This window comes from Hermetia illucens, chromosome 1, assembly GCF_905115235.1.
Source record: "Hermetia illucens chromosome 1, iHerIll2.2.curated.20191125, whole genome shotgun sequence".
Taxonomy (NCBI): domain Eukaryota; kingdom Metazoa; phylum Arthropoda; class Insecta; order Diptera; family Stratiomyidae; genus Hermetia; species Hermetia illucens.
This window is the reverse complement of record NC_051849.1, coordinates 215,498,702-215,522,159: the sequence shown is the minus strand read 5'-3', so window position 1 is coordinate 215,522,159 and position 23,458 is coordinate 215,498,702. Positions and strand designations below refer to the sequence as shown.

Genomic DNA, 23,458 nt, shown 5'->3' with positions numbered 1-23,458 from the left:
ACGGCGTAAAGAATTGATACATTTTATTTGAAAATCTGAATTTTAGTTAATCTTATTCCCCAGTCCATTAATTATTCCGTTGAACCATGGCTGTATCGCTGATAAGCGCAAATATAAACGGCGTTAGTACGTCTCCCAAGAAGCTAGAGCTTTATCACCGTAAATGTGAACTAAGCTTGCCGGAAATACAAAAAGATATTCTCAGAATGATAACTTAAAATTAGATTAATTGGGATCCTATCCGCGTCAATGTTTATATTTCACGCAACGTTCCGTCGACTTCCTTCGTTCTAATTTCGATTTTCGAACGACATCGCAAACGTCGCTCGACTGAACTGACAGCTGTTAATGTAAGATTCATGTTCGTCGTTTCAAGGAGGTTTAGATTTTCTGGAGGCTCTAGTTGTATGTGAACTTGAATAGAACCATAAAACGACTGAGAAGGTACATTTCTTTGCTATTGAAACATTGCTGTAACCCAACACTGTATTTCGCGGGCGTATGAAGGTGGTTCGTGTGAATTTCGCTTCAAAAGTGCTTTCACTTGGTCTGAACGTGTTGGGGACTTTGCGCCGCGAATCAGTTTTTTTCCAGATGATCCCCGATTCAAAGAAACATTATGAAAATTGATTTGGGACAAATGTGCAAAATCAGATGATTGTTCGCATTAATTTACGTTCTACTTATATTGCATAGTGCGAAGATAAAAATATACAGTGTCCAAAAATAGAAACTCCAAGTCATAGTTCTTTTAGTATGTTAACCCTCACCTTGTGTGTGTTGTCTAAAAACGTGAAAGATTCTATTTACAAAGTGTAACAATTGCTTGCGCGGCCCCGGCCGTTTATTTACTTTCAGTTGCTTTGTTTAGTGCCGAGGAAGGAAGCTGATTTCTGTAACGATACGACCACACAATCGCCCGTGACAATGTCGCTAAAACCGAAGCAGGTGAACTTCGATAATGTGTGGCAGGAGCTGAAGGAGACCGTGAAACAGGTGCTCACGATGGCCAATGTGCCAACGAGTGTGTGGCAGGATCGCTTCAGGTGGTTGATGCTAATGTCGCTTTCAATTGTCTTGAGTTTATGTTTGTTCTTGTGTTTTGCAGTGATGTGTACTCGCTTTGCGTTGCATTCCCTGAACCGCTGGCCGATAAGCTCTACTTTGAGACAAAACAGTTTCTGGAGAATCATGTGCAGAACATGCTAGCTACACAGGTCGCCCCGCCAGATCGCAATTCGTCCGAGAGGAAAAATATCCTTATGAACTACTACAAAGCTTGGTCGGAGTATAGCAAAGGAATTGAATATCTTAACAATTTGTATTCGTAAGTATCGAGATGAAGAGGATAATGAGGATAATATTATCCAGAGGTAACAGATTGGGAATGTGAAAAATTGTTCCAAAATTTGACAATGAATCAAAGAAGGCATTTTCTTTTTTGATTTCGTATTCGTTCGTTCGTTTTAATTGTGTGGTTACCATGCCTGTCGCTACTGCTTTTGCTCGCAAGGGGCCGACCAACCCCAAATTCAACACGAGTCGCTCCTGCGATCGGGTTATGGTCCAGCAGTGGGAAAATTTTCTTGCTGCGCAAGCGATAAAAATTCTAAACGAACCGCCTGAAAATATTGAAGAATATTGGGTCGCCCTCAAAAGTGGTGCGGAATAAATTGTCCGTCACGACCCGAAAGAACGTTGCAAGAACTGACTGAGTGCCGGAACGTGAGTTAAGCTAGTGACATCGCGATGATTTGGGTGTTGGAACGCTGGTCTCTCTATCTCGTTGTCCTGAGTTCGACTACCAATCATCGTAGATGTTTGTGTTTGACTTGCTGCTGTGAGCTTACCATGGATTCTCCATACATCAAGGAGTGAATCGGTGATAAGCAATTTACTAAGAGTTCTATAGATGTCTGCGACCGAGGTGAAAGCGATGCGTTGGCGCTCCATTACCTTCACCGTTGCTAGAAGAATTGCGGCATAACGTACGCCGTGACAAATAGAATTCCAACATTGCTCTGGTTAGGAAGGAGAAGCTGTCGAAAGTAGTTAAAATTTTGCTCCTGTGCAACGCATCACGATAGATTTTGCAGTTGGTCGTAAGCCTTTCGATGGTTCCGTGAGGGATGTTACCGGTAGGTTTCTCATTCAAAATAAGGAGCAGTTGGAGAGAAGGAAAAAAAGACTCTTCTACGTTTTGTTTGCCCTATGTATGTACATGGGCTTTATTCCACGCAAATCAGCAACAGATCTGCCCAGAACTGAGCGATTTAAATACCTCGGGTCAACACTATCAGCCAATGGAGAACTGCGTTATGAAATTGCTTCACGCATTGACGCAACCTAGATGAAGTGGCGTTCCACAACTCATGTTCTTTGTGATCGACGTATCAACGAACGTCTCAAACCTAAAATTTACCGCAATGTTATCCGTCCTGTCGCTCTCTATGCTTCTGAGTGTTGGTTGACTATAAAAGACAATGAACGGCGTCTTGTGGTAATGGAGACGAAGATGTTGCGTTGGATTAGTGGCGTGACACGTTTTGATCATATCCGAAATGAGGATATCCGCGATCGTTATGGGGTTGCACCGATCGTGAAAAAATTGCGAGAGAGGCCGTCTTCGATAGTATGGCAATTCGTGCTAACGAGTATTCACTTGCCAAGATTGGTCTGAACATCGAAGTCGACGGTAAACGACCAAAAGGCAGGCCGAAACAACGGTGGCTTAATACGCTGGATGGGGATTTGAAAGCCTCGAGATTGCATCCAGATCAGGCATTTGATAGAGTCAACTGGCGAAACGGATCCTGACCAGCCGAACCCACTTGTGAACGGGACAAAGACTGAGAAAAAGAAGAAGTCAGCAACAGATCAGATTTTCTCTCTGTGGCAAGCGATGGAAAAACTGCTGGAATATGACCATCAGTTGCATCATTTTTCATCGACTTCAAGGCTGCCTATGACAGCAGAGCCAGGGTAAAACTGTACACGGCCATGAGAGAATTCGGTATCCCGGCCAAATTGATAAGACTGACCCTGACCAATGTGGGAGGCCAGGTAAAAGCAGAAGGGTCAAACTCGAGACCATTCAATATCAACAACGGTCTAAGACAAGGGAATGCCCTATCATGCGCCCTCTTTAACCCCGGGGCAGAGGTGAGGCAGCGTCTGAGGAGTTGCTTCTGCCCTGGATGAAACCGTCAGTCAATTTTTTCGTTCTTTTTTTAAAACTTGGGTATTTAACCCAAGAAAGAGGAGTCTGTGAACTGCAAAAGACGATACTTCCTCCTCCTTGCTTCCCAAGTGGTCCGGTCCGTCATCGTCAGTGAGCGCGGACTCTGGACTCCCAGCATCCTCAACAATCTCTTTAATCTGGAGAAAGTTTTTCGCGATGCAGGTGTGAATGTGAGAGGCACCATTCCCTTCAACTTTACCCAACTACTACGTTGACGATTTGGCATTATGGATCATTTGAACAAGTGGCGCGAGATCTCGAGTTTCACATTAATGAAGGCAAGAGGAAGTACATGGTGGCAAGGTCAGCGTCAAAAACCAAAGAACGAACAACATTGAACCGCACTGGTCAAACGAAAACAATAAAGATAGGAGACTACAACTTTGAAACCGTTGAAAATTTCCCCGATAATAGCTATGACGATAAAATCCTTGCACAGTTATTTCAACTTACAAAAACTGGTTCTCTCGAAAAATCTCACCATAGGGTCCAAGGTCTTACTGTATGATCTTGCCTGTCCTTAGGTATTCTTCGGAGATCTCGGAATAATCCTCCGAAGAATTTTTGGCCCCCTACATGAGTATGGACGATTCCGTAACCTACATAACGACGAAATCTATGAGCAATACCATGACCGCCAGGTTGTGGATAAAATCCGGCTCAGTAGGTTGCGGTGGGCGGGTCACTTAATCCGTATGAATGAGGGTAATCCAGCCTAGAAAGTCTATAAGGGCAATATCTATGGTAGAAAAAGAAGACGAGGTAGACCCTGCCTGAGATGGAGCGATGGTGTAGGCCAGGACGCCAGACAGCTTTTAGGGATAATGAATTAGTGGACCTCGGCCTCATGGGCAATCTTCCTACTGCTTCGATGCCTGGGAACATTTTCGTTGAGTATGTTATGCTGGTTCATTGTGTGTTCATCTTCATCCTCTCTTGTTCGAACAAAGTTGTTAGGCGATTTCGTTTCATCGTATCTTGCATCTTTCTAATTAAGCTACGGATTAGAGTTTGTCGAAATCCATTTTTAGTGGCTATATCCACACTGTATGACTTATTTTTTAAACCTTTTTAATGTTTTGTGTAAACACAAAATCTTATTAGAATTGACTCGATGTCTGTTCGTCTGTTTGTCTTTTTTTAGACGAGGTGGAAACACACCAGCGTGTGGGATTTTTACCCACTGAATACACCCCCGACTCCCTCCCTGCACCGTGGAACCACCATAAGGTATTACATCACGGGGCGGAGTCAGCTCACTCTAGCTTAGTCACGTTTCTTCTATACGCGGCGCACGTGACCGCGCTTTTCTCCTCTCCTCTGCTTTTCGCAATTTCGATTGGATAGATGCGATCAAGGAGGTTACCGCATCCCAATTCTCTTGATGTGCTATCATTTTCGGCACCAGATTTTCTACCCAGCACCAGCACCTTTCCTAGAGTCTCCTCTAGATTCCTTCTTTCTTCCACAAATCTCGAACAGCAGAAGAATGCATGCTCTGGGTCCTCTGGGACTCCGTGCCCGGTGAGAAACTGGGTGAGATTATAATTAACCTCACCGTGTCATCTCTCCGACCACTCCTTGATGGCAGGAATGAGCCTGTGAGTCCACCGACCCTTTCCCCAGCGTTTCCGTCGCTTTTGCCATCTATTTATGGATCTCTCCCTCTAAGCGTTCTTCGTCTGCGATAAGGGAGAGATTGGCTTCGCATTGTATATATTCACTATCTCATCTGCCAAGATGTCAATCGGCATCATTTCAGAGATGACGAATGTTACATAATCTGAGACAGTCCTGAAGGCAGAGCATACCCTCAGGGCTGTTCTCTTGTAGACTGCACTCAGTTTGTTAGTGTTAACTGACATCCGCAACGCCTCCCTCCAAACTGATGAGAGCATGATTGAGGTCACCACTCTGGCTAGAAGCAACCTAGAGGTATGCCGTGGTCTTCCCACGTTCGGCATCATCCTCGCCAGGGCCATACTGGCAGTGGATGATTTATCGCAAACATACTGCACGTGTTTCCTATAGCTGAGCTTCCTGTCTATCACCACCCCCCAGGATTTGATGGTCGGCTTGGAAGTGATGATGTGATTCTCGGTTCGGCGAAATTTCTCTTCCGGCGCTTAGTGATGAGGAACGCTTCTGTTTTTCCTCAAAAAGCCCAGGGCTTTCTAGCCAACTTTTAACAGCACTGATTGCCTCGTTTGAGTATAACTCAGCATCTTCGAGATGCTTTGCGATAACAACCAACGCTATGTCGTGAGCGTAACCCACCACTGTCGCTTTCTTCGGAAGGGGAAGATTAAGTACATCGTTGTACATGATGTTCCACAATAGTGGGCCCAATACGGAGCCCTGCGGTACACCCGCGGAAACAACTTACTCCTGGGGTCCATCGGCAGTGTCGCACCAGAGCCTCCTTTCAGTTAAATAACTATCGACGATAGCAGCGAGATCGGCGGGATTTGCGTATTAGATTCCAATAGGTCGAATTGAACTCATTTTTCGCGTCCAGGGTTACTACCAGAGAGTTCTATCCGTGGAGGTGCCTGCTTTGCTAGGCAAGTCTAGTTACATGTAAATGTTTGCCCATCCATCGCTTTTGCAGACCATCCTGGTGTTTTTTTGGATTTCGGCTTCCGGGGTGCGGGTCTCCTGTCTTGTGGCTCCGTCCTTAGTTCAAAGGTGATTGCCTGATGGTCGTTGTACGTCAAGTCCTCACGAACTTGCCAGGACATGTCACGTGCCGACGCAGGGCTGACAAAAGTCAGATCTACAATTGAACCAGTTCCTCCTTTCCTATAAGCGTTTACATCGTCTTCGTTGGCCAGAACTACATCCAACTGGGCAAATTCTTCTAATAAGCACCGCCCCCTTGCGTTAATCTCTTTGCTGCCCCACTCGATAGCCCACGCATTAAAGTCACCGGCTATCACTTTGGACCTCGTCCCCTTGCGTCGTGAACAAGATCGCCTAACTGGTCTTCAAACTCAGGCAGTATGAGGCTCGGTGGGGCGTAACAGCTATATACGAATATACCGCTTATTTTTGCCCACACAAAGCCACTTACCGCCTGATCCATGCTATATTGTATGGCTTGACGACCGTACGCCCATATTGCCGCTCCACGAGTCGAATCTGTGACCCATACACCATCGTCAAGATTTCTGTACGGTTCACTAATCTCCATCGCGGATTCGTAAGTGGTCAGCGCAAGCAAATCTTGTGCAACCCTGCAATGATTGAGGTTTATTTGTATTAACCTCATTTTTTCATTGCAGTTGACGCCTTCCTAATTTCCGGGCATTTACCACTTCTGGCAATATGCCGGTTATCTCGTCCACCTTTCCTTCGCACAAAATGCATTTGGGGTCTCTATTGCACTCCTTGGCAATATGTCCTTTCTCTCCACACCTTTGACACCGATCGGACCGATCGATGCCGCTAGTGCATGCCTTTGCGAAGTATCCAAACATTAGGCATTTGAAGCACTTCTTTAAAGAGATCTGTTCCCTTAGTTGGCAAACTACTCATCCAATCCGAACCTTTCCCACGGCCAACAACTTCTGCGCTGACCCCACTGGCAGTCGCATTGTGGCAATTTGAGTACCGCCGTAAGCTTTTCTTAGGCTCACGTTAGATTTTTCGCTGAATTCCTGCAACTTGAATTATTGCTTCAAGGCAGTGCAGATCTCTTCTCTAGATGTTACCTCATCGAGATCCTTGCACTGGATATAGATCTCATGTTTTTGGGAACGAAATGCGACATTCTCCCCAAGTGAGATTATAACTTGGTTACGAAAGCCGTCAGTTTTCTCCACGCTGGGTTTTTTCAGCTCAAACATGAGATCGCCTTTCTGGGTCCTCCGGATTTTGCTGGCATTTCCGCCTAGGTCTTTAGGCCGGTTTCAGATTTCACCTTCTTCAGTATCTCCGCATACGTTAGATGCCCTCTGCTGGAGATTACAGTTGCCTCCGGGCGAATTCGCACCTTTGGTTTCTTGTTTCTTTTTTTTATTCACGACCTTAGTCCAACCATCGTTCTTATTTTCTTTCAGTTTCGTTTCGCTAGCCGGCATTCCTACTTTGGGCACTTTGGGCCCTTCTGAACTTTTAGTTCCGTTTGTTGGACTGGCCAAGACCCCTTTTTTTCCATTTTGGGGCCTGGTGATTCCCCAAAGCTTCCCCCTTTTTGTTTCGCACTCGCTTACTTGATCGAAGGTCGATGACCTTGTGCTTTAGTGTCACTTGGGTCGCATGTGACACTGTTGGGGCTGGGATATCCGGCTTTTCCTTACGCTTTCTTACTTCTTTCTGTGACCTATTGTAAAGCACCCTGATGGCTCTTACCATGTTCTTAATGGCTTGGTTCACGTTGTGTTTGCATGTCTGTCTGTCTGTCCGTCGCATTTTTCCTGGAGACTAGCAGCGATTGACACCAAATTTAGTGGAAAGGTGGGAACTGTGAACGCTCGCGCATACAGTGAGTTACATCCTTTTGCGTCGAACTTAAGGGGAGGTCCATGCATACATGCAAAAGGGGAGTGTCAATTTTTTTTCACTAAATATAGTCATGTGGGGTATCAAATAGAAGGTCTCGGTTTGTACTTTCCGAAGCTGGTCTTAATTTTGACATTTATTGGAAATGCGAGGTGTTCGGGGGGTCGAAAATGATCATTTATTTAACGGGGCCATTCTCAGAAACTGCCCAACCGAAAAATCTGAAAAAAATCAGAAGGCTGCAACTATATGATGACTAGGCTAGCACCACGAAATTTTGCAGCATTATATAGAGCTTGATCATACCATGTTTGGTGGAAATCGCACTATTACTAACAAAGTTATAATAGGTCAAAGTTGTCACTTCTTTAGAAATCCAAGATTTTGAATCTCAATACCACCCGAAAGTGGCTATTCTCACATAACAAAGGAATACACAAAATCTTTCATACCTGAAGCGTCCAGCTTCCGGTTTCCCGACTTGTTTCTCTTGCGGAAGGTGGGATGGGATTCGTCAGCAGCTCTATTTAAAAACAGGGGATCTCTCTCCAGACAACATTGTCGAAGAGATACTGAGGAGTGTTGACAGGTAGAGTCGTGTTGCCCATTACGTTCGGGGGCTTCCCGTTGCTAAGAAGATAGAGCTCGACCGGTGGAGGAGCCGGATGGCAGGGGGTTCCTTGAACTAACAGTTCCTTTCCTCCGCTTTCCTCCCGTTGGTGAAAGGAATTCCCTGATTTGAAGGCTCCACAAGGCGTGAGAGTTCGGGGACTAGTCCGAAGTAATGTGACAAACGGTTTCAGGATAGCTCTCTGACGATGGTGGGTGTTTAGTTGGTAGTCCGATGACATACCGAACAGGAAGTCCAATACTGTGTGCGTAAATGCATTCACCTACCTTACCCCAAAAAAATCCAGTACGGAGTCCTGTAGCGCACAAGAACGATGGAGGGGATTTTGTCAAGTCCATCCGATTTTTTATTTTTTGAGGTGGCAATGGACGCCATGACGGAGTCTGGACTCACAAAGTGGATGAAGGGGATACTTTCGTGGTGACTTGGGTCGGCGAGTGTTTGATTGAAGGGATTTTGTGTAGGTTGAGGGATATGGAAGGAAGGGAGGGAAAGGAGTTGGGAGATTTTTCCAATTGCCTCGTTGTCGAAAGATGGTTCGCGGAAGTGGAAGGTGCAGTAGTGTGCTTGAAGGATGTGGTCAGCGAGGACGTTCACCTTTTCTGTGGGGGGGATGTTTTGGGGTAGAATCGCGTTTTGTTGGACAGATTTGCCTAAACGCGGGCAGGTTTTTTGAGTTCCCTGTATGTACCAGGGTTCAGTTCGGTGTTGGAGAGGCGGTTGTGGACATACTGAGTTTAGAGGGTCATTACTCTTTCGCAGATGGACCTGTCCAATTCACGAATTTCGGAAAGTAAGTGAGAGGATTGCGGAGAGTATCTATTTCTAAATTGTCTCCGCCTGAGGATGTTTTTGTATCTGATATCGTTTAGGATATCATCAGGGAGGATAATGAGGTTGCGGTAGTTTAAGGGACGGGATGGGATCAGTTCGTCACATACTTGCCGAATTGCTTCGATGGTGTCATTGGAAACTGTACGGTTGGAGGGGAATAGGAGGGGTTGAAATTTAGCTTTGAGGGCTAGGTTAATGTGTTTTCAGTTTGCGCACTGGAAGTCAGGAACTGAGCGCGGGGGGAACGAATGACTCTGTCCGCGAGCTTGATATCTAGGATTATGGCATCATGGTCACTGATGTCAGGGACTGTTTCGTGGAATGGAAAAGTGTTTGGATTGGGAATAACAGTCAGGTTACTGCTAATCAGGAGGAAGTCTAGGTAGAAGCATTTGTTGAAGGTCCATGTTGTGCATGGTTGCTATCTCTGGACTGCGGAATGGCATGTTGTTCTGCCCTTATTAATCTCAGCTGAGACATCATTTTTCGAAGGAGTCCAGTCTGGGATGACTTTCCCTGATTCCACTGATATGGTTGGTCGATTTCAGCGGTAACCTTTGCCAGTTTGTCGAGGCTGATGTTCTTATCGTAAAAAGTGAAGAACGTTTTCAGGACGATTCTACTCACACTGGTCCCAACCCTATTTCGAAGATCTTAGGAATAATGACGCGAGAATATTCTGCCCTTGCAGAAAGTGGCTCAATCGAGATGCTTTCAATTCTTCGAAGCCGGTTGTGATGCACTCCTTGATTATCCCTTATATACCTGTCTATAGCTATGAGACTCGTGTATTAAATAATCGAATATCGTTCGACCCCTGGTAATACCGTTGACTTTTAAGGTAGGGTTAACTTACAAAAGGGTGGAAATTTCGTAATTTGAGCGGCCTGCACGCCAAATTTTACATAAAGTGCTTGATAAGTTGGTATGGAACTCTGTGCTTTGGTTGGTTTCATCCAGTTCCTTCGTTGTACATATGGCTTTTGCTGCTTAGCGATAAAGGGACTATTCTAGATTTGGGCAGGATCTCGTCAGTTGATCTGGGCATTGCTTTTATCAGTCACTTTTCTTTTCGTAGCAAATATCGACTGCTTCCACCTCTTCTGTTCATTAGTGGACTTTCCGGCTCAATCTTTCTGCCAGTGTCCGAAACAAAAACCTCCAATTGTTCTATTACTTCATTTTCTAGATTTCACTTGATATAATTTTTACCCAATTTTCTTACCATTGGACGTCTATTTAATGGCCTGACAAACTAAATTTGTCCTTGGTCTCCAGCACATCACTATCAGTTTTCTTCGGTAACTGCGTTCTATAGTTAAACAGTCTTAAGAACAATCTGCTCCCCTCGTCAATTAAGGCCTCCGAAGAAACTAACTCTCTTGAGGCAACCTCAAAGCTGAAGCGGATTCTGGTCAAAGAACGTAGCCAGAAACTGGGTTACTTACGTTTACAGAATGGGAAGTACACAGAAAGCGATGAAGAAACGGCAAATCATTTGCTTGAAGTACACTTCCCAGGCAGCATCCAAAATCTAATCTCGGGGCCAACAGGTGCATATAGCCCTCAACCGAGAGATTGGAATCTGGCATGCAAAGTAGTATCACTGGAGCGAGTGAAATGGGCATTTAACTCGTTCCACAGATATAAGTCTGCAGGTCCGGATGGCATCATTCCTGCGCTAGTAATAGAAGGAATGGATGCCCTGGGTCGACACATTCGGAATATATATCGGGCATGCCTAGCACACGCTTATATTCCAATTAGATGGCGGGATGTGAAGGTGTTGTTCATTCCCAAACCAGGAAAACCCACCTACACAGACGCAAAAAGCTTTCGACCGATCAGCCTAACGTCCTTTCTGCTAAAAGGACTAGAAAGATTAGTAGATCGGTTCATAAGGGATACACACATTCCTAAATGGCCATTTCACCATAGGCAACACGCCTATCAGAAAGGCAAATCCACGGAGACAGCACTCCATGAACTTACGGCAAAAATTGAAAAGGCGATGTCCGATAAAGAATACGCTTTAGGCGCATTCATGGACATCGAAGGTGCTTTCAATTATGCCTCATTTGCGGCAATTTGTGATGCGGAAAGACAGCATGGAATCGAACCGCTGCTAATCAGTTGGATCCTTCACATGCTAGAGTGGAGAAAAATCCACATATCGGTCGGCCAGAAGTCTATTGAAGCAGGATGTCTCAGGGGCTGCCCACAGGGAGGGGTTCTCTCTCCACTGTTATGGCTCTTGGTGATGGATACCCTGCCGTGGCTCCTGGAGGACAAAAAAGTCTTCGCGCAAGCATTTGCGGACGACCTAGCCGTAATAATTAACGGCAAGTTTGCGGACACAGTATGTGACCGCTTGAGTGCAACTCTGCATGTAATCCACAGCTGGTGCCTCCGCAATGGACTCACGGTGAACGCTAGAAAGACTGGACTAGTTATGTTCACTAAGAACGTCAGGTGGGGCAGCTATACGCTACCCACCTTAGCAGGGGCGGAAATCCAGCTGGTAAAAAACGGTCAAGTACTTAGGAGTACATTTCGACTCCAAGTTAACGTGGAAGCATCATATCCAGGAACAATACCAGAAATCCTGCAGATTGCTCTGGTACTGTAGGAATGCGATAGGTAAGACCTGGGGACTTTCACCTAAACGGATATATTGGATGTATACATCCATAATAAAACCCATTTTGATGTATGCATGCATCGTCTGGTGGCCAAGACTGAACTTTGCTAACAGCAGGAAGCTGCTAACGCAGATTCAGAGACTTGGTTGCCTAAGTATTACTGGAGCAATGAGTACTACGCCGACTGCGGCACTTGAAGCCATCCTAAATTTACCCCCCATCCACTTGGAGGTGAAACGGAAAGCAGCCAACGACGCATATAGGCTCGATATCATTGGGGCGTGGAAAGGCGGCCAATCCAACGGGCATGCGTCTATATGGAAATTCCTTGAAAAACATCCGGTAGCCCTGATGCCGACCGATCATATGGCTTCCAGATTCGTCTTTGAAAAGACATACACTGTCGTAATCACCGAAAGAGAAGAATGGTCGACAAGTGGCCATGAGTCTTTTCAGATTACAGACCTAATAATCTTCACCGACGGGTCAGTCACGGAGGATGGATCGGGTGCAGGCGTGTTCTCGGAGAATCCGATTATAAAACTGGCCCGACCCCTCGGAAAAATGACGACCTTATTCCAGGCGGAGATATATGCCATTTCATTGGCAGCAGAAGAATGTCTGCGACAAAAATGGAGGGGTCGCACCATTCGAATCTGTTCCGACAGTCGGGCGGCATTATCAGCACTAGATGGCAACAACATATCAAGCTAGTTGGTGTGGAGTTGTCATCAGGTGCTGCTGAAACTTGGCCGACTGAACGAAACATTCCTAATGTGGGTGCCGGGGCACTCTAACATCGCCAGTAATGAGGGGGCTGATAGACTGGCTCGCCGAGGGTCTGGATCCACAATGGGAGCCAGCTCTTGGAATCCGACCATCTACTGTCAAGTCTACTCTGAAAGGTGAAATTGCAAGGATTCACGCAACCGAGTGGAGAAATTTGGACTCTTGCCGGCAAGCGAAAATCCTTGTGAAGGAGCCTAGGGCCACTAGAGCGGCATTTTTGTTGTCCCTTAAGAAGTGGGACATGAAAACCCTAGTAGGGCTTTTGACGGGACACTGCCCCTTAAACTACCATATGGAAAAGATTGGGGTAGTGGTTTCGGCTGTGTGCAGCCAATGTGAGGAGGAGGAGGAAACTGCCCTGCGCTTTTTATGCAGCTGCCCGGCATCCTCAGATCTCAGACGAAGACACCTTGGCAAGGTTTTCTTTAATGAAGAATCTGCACACTCTCTGCCTCTTGAGAATGTTCTCAGATTCGCTAAAGCCTGCGAACACCGTAGGCGGGAAGCCATTGAATAGGCAACTTACGGGGATAGTACAATGGGCCTAATAATGGCCTGAGTGCTCGGAGCTGCGGCTCCCCCCATTTAACTAAACTAAACTAAACTAAGGCCTCCCATATTCTATGTAATGCTCCTCTCGATCACTGAACTCTACTGGGGATTTTCCATTGCACATGTCCCTACGACTGCAGTTTATGTACCCCGTAGACTGTGATGTAGACGTAGGCGTACTTCCATGGGTCGTGGTTCTAGAATTTTTTAAAGCTCGATGTGCTGCGAGCAGGGATGAGCACTCCGCTTAGGAGAGCTCTGCTCAAACGTTTTAGCACCGTAGTGCAGTTTCGGCAGGCAGCTGGAGAACTGGGGCTCCTGAATAGGAAAGAGCGATGGAGGGGAAAGTTTGGAACATCTTGGAGACCGAACCCTTCACTCCATCTTTCTTATCATCCATTTCTCAAAGGCATCGTTAATGAGGTCTCCAGTGGTTCGGAATTTTCACCTTTGAGCGTCGAGAAGGTTGATAACCAGCTGGAAGATATTTTTCCTGTTCCACTGTGCTGGAATTGCCGGGAGCCTGGCCATCGCTGGGATATGTGTTGGACGGATTTTGCTATGGATGTGGCGTGCCGGACACTTACAAATCTGATCGCACTGCGTGTGCATCAAAAACGACCAGAAGGGGGCACCCTACCGCGAATAGCTTCCCATCGTCAGAATGGTGGCAGTCCCAGAACATAGGAGAGGCTGTACCAGCAGATTCATCGATTTATCATGTCTGTAGCCCATCCGAATTCAGGACAATTCTCGCCAACTGTAGGATCTACGTGTGGTCAATGGGTACGAATACAAAGGACCATAGCACGCCTCGGGTTTTTTCTTGGAGCCGGTGCTTCGTGAAGTTGTAATCCGATTTCTATTGGATTGGATCTTTAATGTCTTTGGCACTCCTGAATCAGCGGGGCACAAGAAGGGCCTGACTGAAATGAACTAGGTTGATTGTGCGATGGGAAGTTGTGAGGAAACGGTGGAGTTGTTTCCCGTTCTGGTTCGACCGTGCACGGATGTCTGACGTTGAAGTCTCCACCGATAATTAAGGACCATTGTTTTCCAGGAGGGCGGGGTTGAGAAGCACAGAAGAAGGAAATCGTGTGTGGGGGGATTGGTTAGGGCAGTAAACGGAGGCGACGAAGACCGAGATTGATTGGGATGTCCCTGACGCGCCGTAACCGATTATGAGTTGTAACTTATTTAATATTAGGCATTTCGGTTTGCATTTTTCACAGCATATTTCCGATAGGCTTTACAGTTGAAATATGAAAAAAAAAAATTGATTTTTAGAAGTGGTTTCATGAGAATACCCCCTTAAAAATATTTGAACCTTCCGAGGAATGATTTGAACTTAAAAATTGTATCATTTTATTTTTTCCATGCAGATATCTAAACCAGCAACACATCAAAAAACAGAAAATTTCAGATGCTGATATTATGTACGGAAACGCTTCGCCTGATAACCAGGAACTCATGGAAATCGGTGAATTAGGTAAGTAGCTATCTTCTTTGCTGAGACTTGAGCGGATCTAGATGAATCGTTATTCTGTACAGGCTTGGATATATGGCGAATTTATATGATACAATCCTTGGGCGATGAATTAGTCGCCCATACGTTGGAGGGCATCAAAGAGGACAGAATGAATGGCATAGACTCTAAATATGTAGAAGTGATTCACGGAGTTATTCAGAGTTTTGTGCAAGTTCAGGGCTATAAGAAGAAAGGGAATCTTAAACTGTACCAGGATCTGTTTGAAACGCCAATGTTAAACGAGAGCGGAAAACACTATCGCAATGAGGCAGCTAAATTACTTCAAAGGTGCTCGGTTAGTGAGTATATGGAGGAGGTTATTAAGATTTTGAGTGACGAAAATCGGAGAGCTCAACGATTTCTGGATTCAAGGTATTGTATCTTAGGGAAAGATGTAGATTTGAAAATTTGTTCTTCAGACACAAAATAATTTCAGTTCAGTAACGAAACTACGTAAAGAATGTGAAGAACGGTTCATAAACGACCACCTCGACTTCCTTTATTCGGAATGCAAAGAAATGGTATCACAAGAAAAACGAAAGGATCTTCGAAACATGTACATTATCCTAAAACCAATACCCGATCGGTTGAAGGATTTGCTCAAACAGACTTTCCTTGATCACATCAAGAACGAGGGAATCGAAACTATATCAACACTCAAAGGTGAAAACATCCACATTCAGTTTGTGGAGAACATGCTGAAAGTACATCAAAAATATCAGAAGCTGATCGCTGATGTTTTCGAGAATGATTCGTTGTTTTTAAGTGCTTTGGATAAAGCTTGTGCGAGTGTAGTGAATAAACGAATCAACGAACGGCAACCGTGCCGTAGTGCAGAGCTGGTGGCCAAATATTGTGATAGTTTATTGAGAAAATCGAAAACAACGGAAAGTGAGATTGACACGAAATTAACAAATAGTATAACAATTTTCAAGTACATTGAGGATAAGGATGTTTTCCAAAAGTTCTACAGTCGTATGCTAGCTAAAAGGTATGTGTGGGGTGGAAATTTCTTGGTTCTCGAATCTCTTAATTAACATTTGGCTTGCTTAGATTAATTCACGAACAGTCCCAGAGTATGGAAGCAGAAGAAGCTATGATAAATAGACTTAAGGTATGCTGCTGGCTATATCTAGTTGTCCATGACGAATCTAAAGTGTTATCTTGCTATTTTTTCTCTCTACTTGCAGCAAGCCTGTGGGTATGAGTTTACCAATAAGTTACATAGAATGTTCACAGATATCTCGCTGTCCGCCGACTTGAATAATAAATTTAACAGTCACTTAAAGGATGAAAACATTGAAATAGGTATTGTTGAGAAATGCCAGAAAATTGATGGTTGATGTTACTTTAAAGTGTTTATTTCCTTATTTGTCAGGTATAAATTTATCAATTAAGGTTTTACAAGCAGGAGCTTGGCCACTGGGACCCACGCAAGCCGCAATACCCTTTGCAGTACCCCAAGAATTCGAGAAGTCTATTAGAATGGTATTGTGATACCCGACTCCGGGTGTTGGACAAATAATTTTCTTATTTTCCCGCATTTTCAGTTTGAAAACTTCTACCACACATCGTTCAGCGGGCGCAAATTGGCTTGGTTGCATCATCTGTGTCATGGCGAGTTGAAAATGTCGTATTTAAAAAAATCATATATAGTCACGATGCAAACGTATCAAATGGCAATGCTCTTGCTATTCGAGAGCTGTGACTCACTAACCTGCAAAGAGATTCAGGAAACGTTACAATTGAACGATGAAACCTTCCAGAAACACATGCAATCTCTAATTGAGTCCAAGCTGCTTACATCAAGCACGGAGAATTTCGAACGCGACACTGAGATACGATTGAACTTTGATTACTCGAATAAGAGGACGAAGTTCAAAATCAGTGCAGCATTACAACGTGAAACTCCACAGGAGGTAATTAGTAATGATATTGGGTTGGGGGGAAAAAAATGTCGTATTTTGTCAATAGATGGGGACACTTAAACTTATCTTGTGTTGTACTTATCGCATCGGGTCATACGATACGGCGATCTGAAGACGACAATCTGGGCTACAGGTGTCTCTTTGACAGTTTTATGATCGTACGTTTCAGTCTCAAGTTATAGCGTGTCAAAAATGGAGTCCACCAAGCAAGAAATTCGTCAGACGCTGCCTCACCTCTGCCCTGGGAGCACCGTGACCGAAAGTGCCAACAGGTGGAAAGACGCTCCCTTTTATCATCGCAAAAACACGACAAGGTTGCGAGTTATATTGGACTTAAAACGCCAGTCGTTGTAGTCTAAGCTAGACTAAGGCTAAAGCTAGGTTGTTGTTTAGGATCTGGGGGATCCTAAGTCCCCATCCACATGATGGTGGACCGGACTAAATGAGGAGCAACTTACTCCCAAGTTTTTTAGTCCATGGATCCCTAGTTTGGAGCGTAGCACTCCAAGCATTAAAAGTTGAAAAAATCAAAAATAACTGACGAAACCGTCAGTTATTTTTCATCATCATCATGTGGATGGGGACTTAGGATCTCGCAGATCCTAAACAAGAAATTCGTCATATTTTACGTTTTTACTACCTGAGAGGTAAAAATACAACGAAGGCGGCGGAAATAATTTGTGAAGTTTATGGGCCCAATACTGTAACAATTCGCACAGCACAGCGTTGATTCGATCGATTTCGTTCTGGTGTAGTGGATGTCGAAGATACACCCTGCACTTGTAGGCCAATCGTCGTAGAAACCGATAAAATCGTCGAAATCATCCAAGTAGACCGTCATGTGTGCATTCGTTCGATTGGCCAGGAACTGGGTATATACCATAAAACCGTTTGGAACCATTCGCAGAAGATTGGATTCCAAAAAAAAAAGCTGGATGTTTGGGTGCCACACGAGTAAACGCAAAAAAATCTCTTGGACCGGGATGCGCTGCTGAAACGGAACGAATTCGACCCATTTTTGAAGCGGATGGTGACTGGTGCTAAAAAATGGATCACGTACGAAAATCTCAAACGAAAAAGATCGTGGTCGAAGCGCGGCGAGCCGGCGCAAACCATCGCTAAGCTCGGATTGACGGCCAGGAAGGTTTTGCTGTGTGTTTGGTGGGATTGGAAGGGAATCATCTACTATGAGCGGCTCAACTATGGCCAGACCCTCAATTCGGTCCTCTACTGTGAGCAACTCGACCGTTTGAAGCAAGCGACTGAGCAGAAGCGGCCAGAATTGGTCAATAGGAATGGTGTTGTGTTTCACCAGGACAACGCTCGACCTCACACATCTTTGATGACCCGCCAGAAGCTACGGGAGCTCGGATATGATGTCCTATCGCACCCATCGTATAGTCCGGACCTGGCACCAAGTGATTATCATCTCTTCCGGTCCATGCAAAACACTCTTGGTGTACTAAGTTGGCCTCAAAAGAGGCTTGCGAAAACTGGCTGTCTGAGTTTTTTTCAAATAAGGGGGGAGGGGGGATAATGAAGTTGCCTTCTAAATGGCAACAAGTGTGCAAACAAAACAGCGTATATTTGACTTAAATCGTTGACTTAACTCGGATAATTCTGAGTATGTTAAATCAAGCGTCAAATTTCGATCACAAATACGACATTTCTTTTTCCCCAACCCAATATTTGCCCTATGCTGCTGAGCTTATACTTATTTATTGAAAATTCTCCCACAAGGTCGAGCATACAATGAACGCAGTAGATGAGGATCGAAAATTATACTTACAAGCGGCCATTGTAAGGATCATGAAGTCACGAAAAATACTGAGGCACAACGCCCTCATTCAAGAGGTGAGTATTTCCGATATTTCCCTGTATCCACCTCTCCCCTAAATCCACTTTCACATTGCATCTTTTCAGATTCTATCCCAGTCAAAAGTGAGCTTTACACCAAGTATTTCGATGATTAAAAAATGCATCGAATCGCTAATTGACAAACAATACATTGAGCGAACACCAAACTCGGGCGATGAATATAGTTATGTAGCGTAGTTTCAAGTAAGAGACATTCAATGTTTACGAGACATAATGACACAACAGAACGATCAAGACCAGAATCGAAGCACGTCTCGTTAAGGTTCTAAACGAAGGAATTTTTCAGTGCTCTTTTACAATAACGTTGATACTCATTTAGTATCTTAAAGCCGCAAACAAGAACTATCATAGATACGAACTCGAGTACTGCACGCAACTTGGGATGTTTTATTTGACAGGATATTGTCGTTTGATTTCGTACAGATAATACTGAATCTCAATAGGCTACCCCCCCGTTTAACGCTAATAAAAAAAAAAGAAGAAATCTACAGGAATTTTTCATTTCTGTGTTATGTTTTGCTAGCATTCATGAACTAGATGAGAAGATGTAATATTTTCTTTTGTTTTTGTTTTTTTTTTAAATTTTTCAAGTGGACATTTTAATTAATTACAAAATGTAGATAACAATAAAAAAAAATATGCGTCATGTTTGCAGTAAAATTTTTCTTTTTCTTTATTTCCAGATATCTCTTGAGGATCTCTCGATGGTAATTAGATTTTGTAGAAAACTTTACCTGAATCATGTACTTGCAAATAATGAAAACAGACTTGCTCTGTGTGCATTCTGAGTGGATACTTTCATTAAAAATGATTTTTAGCAATGTATATTGGAAATTTTCATTGTTTGATATTATAATTAGTTCTACGTGTTGGGAGTCCACAACAAATGTTAGGTATAGAAGGTTAGAGATACCAGATTTATACCGTCAACTTGTCGCACATGTACTTGCATCTACCTTGATCAAAAAGTTCCCGGAATTCATTAAAAAAGTAAACAACCCCTGTTTATTGTTGAAAATCGATATAGTCGCCTTCAAAGTAGTCCCCATCGACTGCAAGGCACTTATGCCAACGCTTGGTCCAGTCATCGAAACATTTTTAAAACTCCATATTAGGTATCTCCATTAGGGCCATCTTCGATTTTTTCATTATCTCCTCTCGCCTACTGAAACGCGTTCCTTTCAGTGGTTTTTTGATTCCATTGAAGAGGAGGAAATCGCATGAGGCCAAATTAGATGAATTTGGAGGTTGTTGGATGGTCTTCGTGTTGTTTTTAGCAAAAAACTCGCGTATAATGATGGAATTATGCGACGGTGCATTACCGTGGTGCAAAATCCACGAGTTGTTCGTTTGACTGATTCACGCAAACACCTCAAAACACCCAAATAGTATTCCTTATTGACAGTCTGATCTTGTAGCAAGAATTAACTACGCACCACACCGTAGTAATCGATGAAAACCGTGAGCGTCGCCGCCTTCTTTTACTGGAAACGCAGTTTCTTCAGTCTTGGCTCATCCGAAGCGCGCCATTCACTCGCCTAATGTGTGAACTGCATGTCGTACTCATAAACCCACCTCTCGTCTCTTTGGCGATGTGCACACGGTTTTTCTTTTGCATGAAATTCTCGAAAATCGTGAACACGCTCAGAGACACATGTACTCAACTCAACGTAACTTTCACAACTGATGATGAAATAACGCCAAACTTTGGCGGCAATATCAGTGACAGTTGAGTAACATACGCACACAAGAATAAGGACCGCTGAGGGCTAATCGCCGTGTGGTGCTCCACACGGCGAACATTCCGGGAACTTTTTGATCAAAGTAGTAGAAGGAATTTAAATATAGTATTTTCATTTTTGAGATCTTGAATGTTTAACTTTCGTAAAAAATCGCGATTTCTTGGCTTGACAATAGAGTTCCAAGGAATAAACGATTCATGCCCAGCAGAAACGGGTATTTCGGTTGGAGGGAAGGGGAAGATTACAAAAGATTGCTAGCGAAGAAGTTGCCAGCGGATTTAGTGTCTAAATCTATCTATCGAGGGAAGAATATATGTTTCGTGCTAGATCAAGGGTCAAGGGATCCTATCAGTCACAACCCAAAACCAGGCACAATGAGGAGGAACTCCTAAAGGAAAGTTGTCAGTTTACGAGGCTGGGCGCCCGATGATTAAGGAGTGCATAATGCAAGAAGCTACATCCTTCCATTAGGAATTGATGTCTCATGCCATCCTCCCGAAAGTATAAATGTGCGCTCCCCAATAAAAAAACTGTTTGGGATCGGAGTTGACGGCCACGACTCAATTCTTCAGTTCTCGAAATCCCTTTGTTTCGGGGATATATTAGATACTATGAGACGTTTAGGAGTCTATTTAACTTGGTTTGTGACGGTTTCGATATGTTTAAGCTGAAGATCTAATCATGCCCCAAAGTTAGTTGAGGGGAGTTTGCCTTACTCCTCAATTGGAGAAAACGAAAGCTCTGGTGGGAAGAACGGTGACCGAAGGTTGTCCTCCGCAAGTTCCGTAACGAGTAAACAACTTTTGGGAGGGAATTATGTGACTTATTATGGGTGGCATGTTTTAGTGGCCTCGGTTTCGCGACGGAAGCGGAACTTCATTCGCTGTTTTCAGGATTAATTTGCTCAAATAATGCATATCTTAAATTTCGCCGCAAGAGTCCATGTTCCATTCAATAATTTGCAATATTACTAGTTCGAGCTGAATATGCGGTAGTTAAATATAAGTAGAATGTAATGCTCGTAGAAAAAGCCATTTTGGTTTGCATCCGTCCGTCTGGAAATATGTTTAGATCTTACGATGGAGGCGTTCCGAAGATTCGTGTGTAAAAGATGTCAACCTAGGACGGTTCGTTCCGGCAACCGAATGAATTTAGTGGGAACTTCGAAAGTACTTCAGAACGTGTGGCATAAGTAGGGCAAGAATGTGAAAAACCAATGTGTGTGTGTTAGTTGAGGGAAAGGCAAAGCCTCTGAGAGCTCAGATCCTAGTGGTACATTGTACTGGATTCGCCTGTCTAATAAAATATCCCGGATTCGTTTATGTATCGCAGAATTTCCGTTAGCGGATGTGATGCTACCTACTGCAGTTGGAGCACATCAGCACCAAAATTCTGATGTTTGATGCATCCTTAGGCGGGGCACTAACATAGAAAAAGCTCCGTTGATTCTACTTCCTTATTATAGGATGAACACATATTATCTTGAAGTATCCTTATTCTGAACATATGCATAGGTGTATGACCAGTTACAATGCCCCTAATACTTCCGCAAGTTTTTCTGCTTTTCGACAGTATGTTGGTTTGGTTCTGACAGGAAAAGTTTGGTCTGTCTAGCAGCATTAAGGCTCTGCCACCTGCCACAATGGGAAATTGTCTCCAGTTTTTGATAGTGGCATTAGCCAACGCTACCAATTGCTGGTTCCAGTCCGGGCCCCGCAGCCTGTCAACCACATCAGCTGTTTTGCGATATCGAGTTAATATCCCAAAAACGAATCGTTCTTTTACCGGCAGCTTTTCTAACAAACTATGAATCTTTTTCGGTGTATTCCCACATTGCTGCAACGCAATAATCGCCATTCTTCTTTCGTAGTTAACGAACTTCATTGTGTTGTGGTTCATGCGCTACTGACTTTCGGAATCTGAAAGTCTGACGGAAGTGGGTTATGGTTAGGTACTCTTCGTGCGCAGTGTCACTAGCTTTGGCGGCTTAACATTTCTCGCTATACGCATCGACTGATAGAACTTATGTCTATACTGTGTTAAAGGCAGTACTGCAACCTTACCAGATTTGCTGCCAGTAGATAGGAAGAGGCTTTGGTATGCTGCAGGTTAATTTGAGTAACCTTTATGTTTGTACACATAAGTGTAGTTTAATGTGAAAACTGAAAAGTCTGCTACTTCCAGTGTGACTCTCACCGGGGTTACTTGCTTGTTTTCAGCTTCTGTCGAAAGTTTCGCTTTCTTCTTCTTCTCTCCGATTTTTCTGGATATCGTTACACTTCGTAGTGTAGCAACGCTCATGTCGTTATTCCCAAGGAACTTTGCCCTCTTTCGCTCCCAGGTTCATGGTGTCTGGGGTGCTTGGATCTGTTTCCACATACCGGTAACAGCCCAGTTGCGTCCACATCACCAGCTTTTCTTTCTTACGCATTTCCTGGTATAGGTAGAAGAGAAGGTTCTGACAGGCAAGCCTGTAGTCTGCTCTCCACAGCGGTTGAAGTTTTTTGCAGAGCCTTCCTCTCCCGTTTTCTGGAAAAATTAAGCGACAGAGTCACCGACAGGGCCATAGTCAGTTTTCCAGTTCCTCCCATTACGGTAGAGGTTGTACTATCCTTTCTGGCTGACCGCGCCGTAGACATTGGGGACACTTTTTCTACTGAAGTGGAGAGCATGTCTTCTAGAGATTTCTCTTCCTCTCTCTCGAGGGTGGGAATGAGAACCAATGAGCCAGAACCGGATTGTTTGGAATTATGAATTTATTCAAAGTATAGTTAGTTAGTTTCTTATGATTTTTATTTTCATTTAATTCCAGTAAAAAATACAAAACATACACCAGGACTTGTTGGAAAGTATTCGGCAAAGGAGGGCGCTAATCTTAATTACTATCAGATCATCTGACTCAACAGCGTATCAATAAAGGATGATATTCTCTAGAACACTATGTGCGTCCTCGCATGTTTGAGTTCATGACATCTTAATAGGATTGCACTGGAAAATATTGTGAATTTCCATTCAAATGGAAACCATTATGAAAAGTTACAATTCTTAACAACTTTATCTATTTTGTGTCTCAGTTTCGGATATAAAATGCAGGATAAAATGATAATTGGACAGGAAAATTGTGTCGCCTCCTTTCACAAGCATATAAATACTCTCACGCATTATTTTGCATTCAGTCGCGATGGCAGCC

At 44.0% G+C, this 23,458-nt stretch overlaps 1 protein-coding gene across 3 annotated transcripts; it reads left to right on the top strand.

Annotated features, from left to right (window-relative positions):
• The first annotated feature begins 289 nt into the window (after positions 1–289).
• LOC119661685 (cullin-2) lies at positions 290–19,351 on the top strand. 3 transcript variants are annotated; one of them, XR_005250609.1, is made up of 13 exons: positions 290–444; positions 859–1,046; positions 1,109–1,327; positions 14,575–14,681; positions 14,744–15,092; positions 15,157–15,711; positions 15,774–15,834; positions 15,911–16,028; positions 16,099–16,208; positions 16,271–16,639; positions 18,389–18,502; positions 18,572–19,142; positions 19,210–19,351. XR_005250609.1 is itself a non-coding variant. In XM_038071128.1 (13 exons), the coding sequence occupies exons 2-12, from the start codon at positions 928–930 to the stop codon at positions 18,701–18,703; spliced, it is 2,253 nt and encodes a 750-aa protein (XP_037927056.1). In that variant the 5' UTR covers positions 290–444; positions 859–927; the 3' UTR covers positions 18,704–18,709; positions 19,210–19,351. The 3 variants fall into 3 exon arrangements, 2 of the variants coding, with proteins under 2 accessions (XP_037927056.1, XP_037927057.1); XM_038071128.1 differs by having other exon boundaries at positions 18,572–18,709; XM_038071129.1 differs by lacking the exons at positions 290–444; positions 19,210–19,351 and adding an exon at positions 557–754 and having other exon boundaries at positions 18,572–19,191.
• Positions 19,352–23,458: the final 4,107 nt, after the last annotated feature.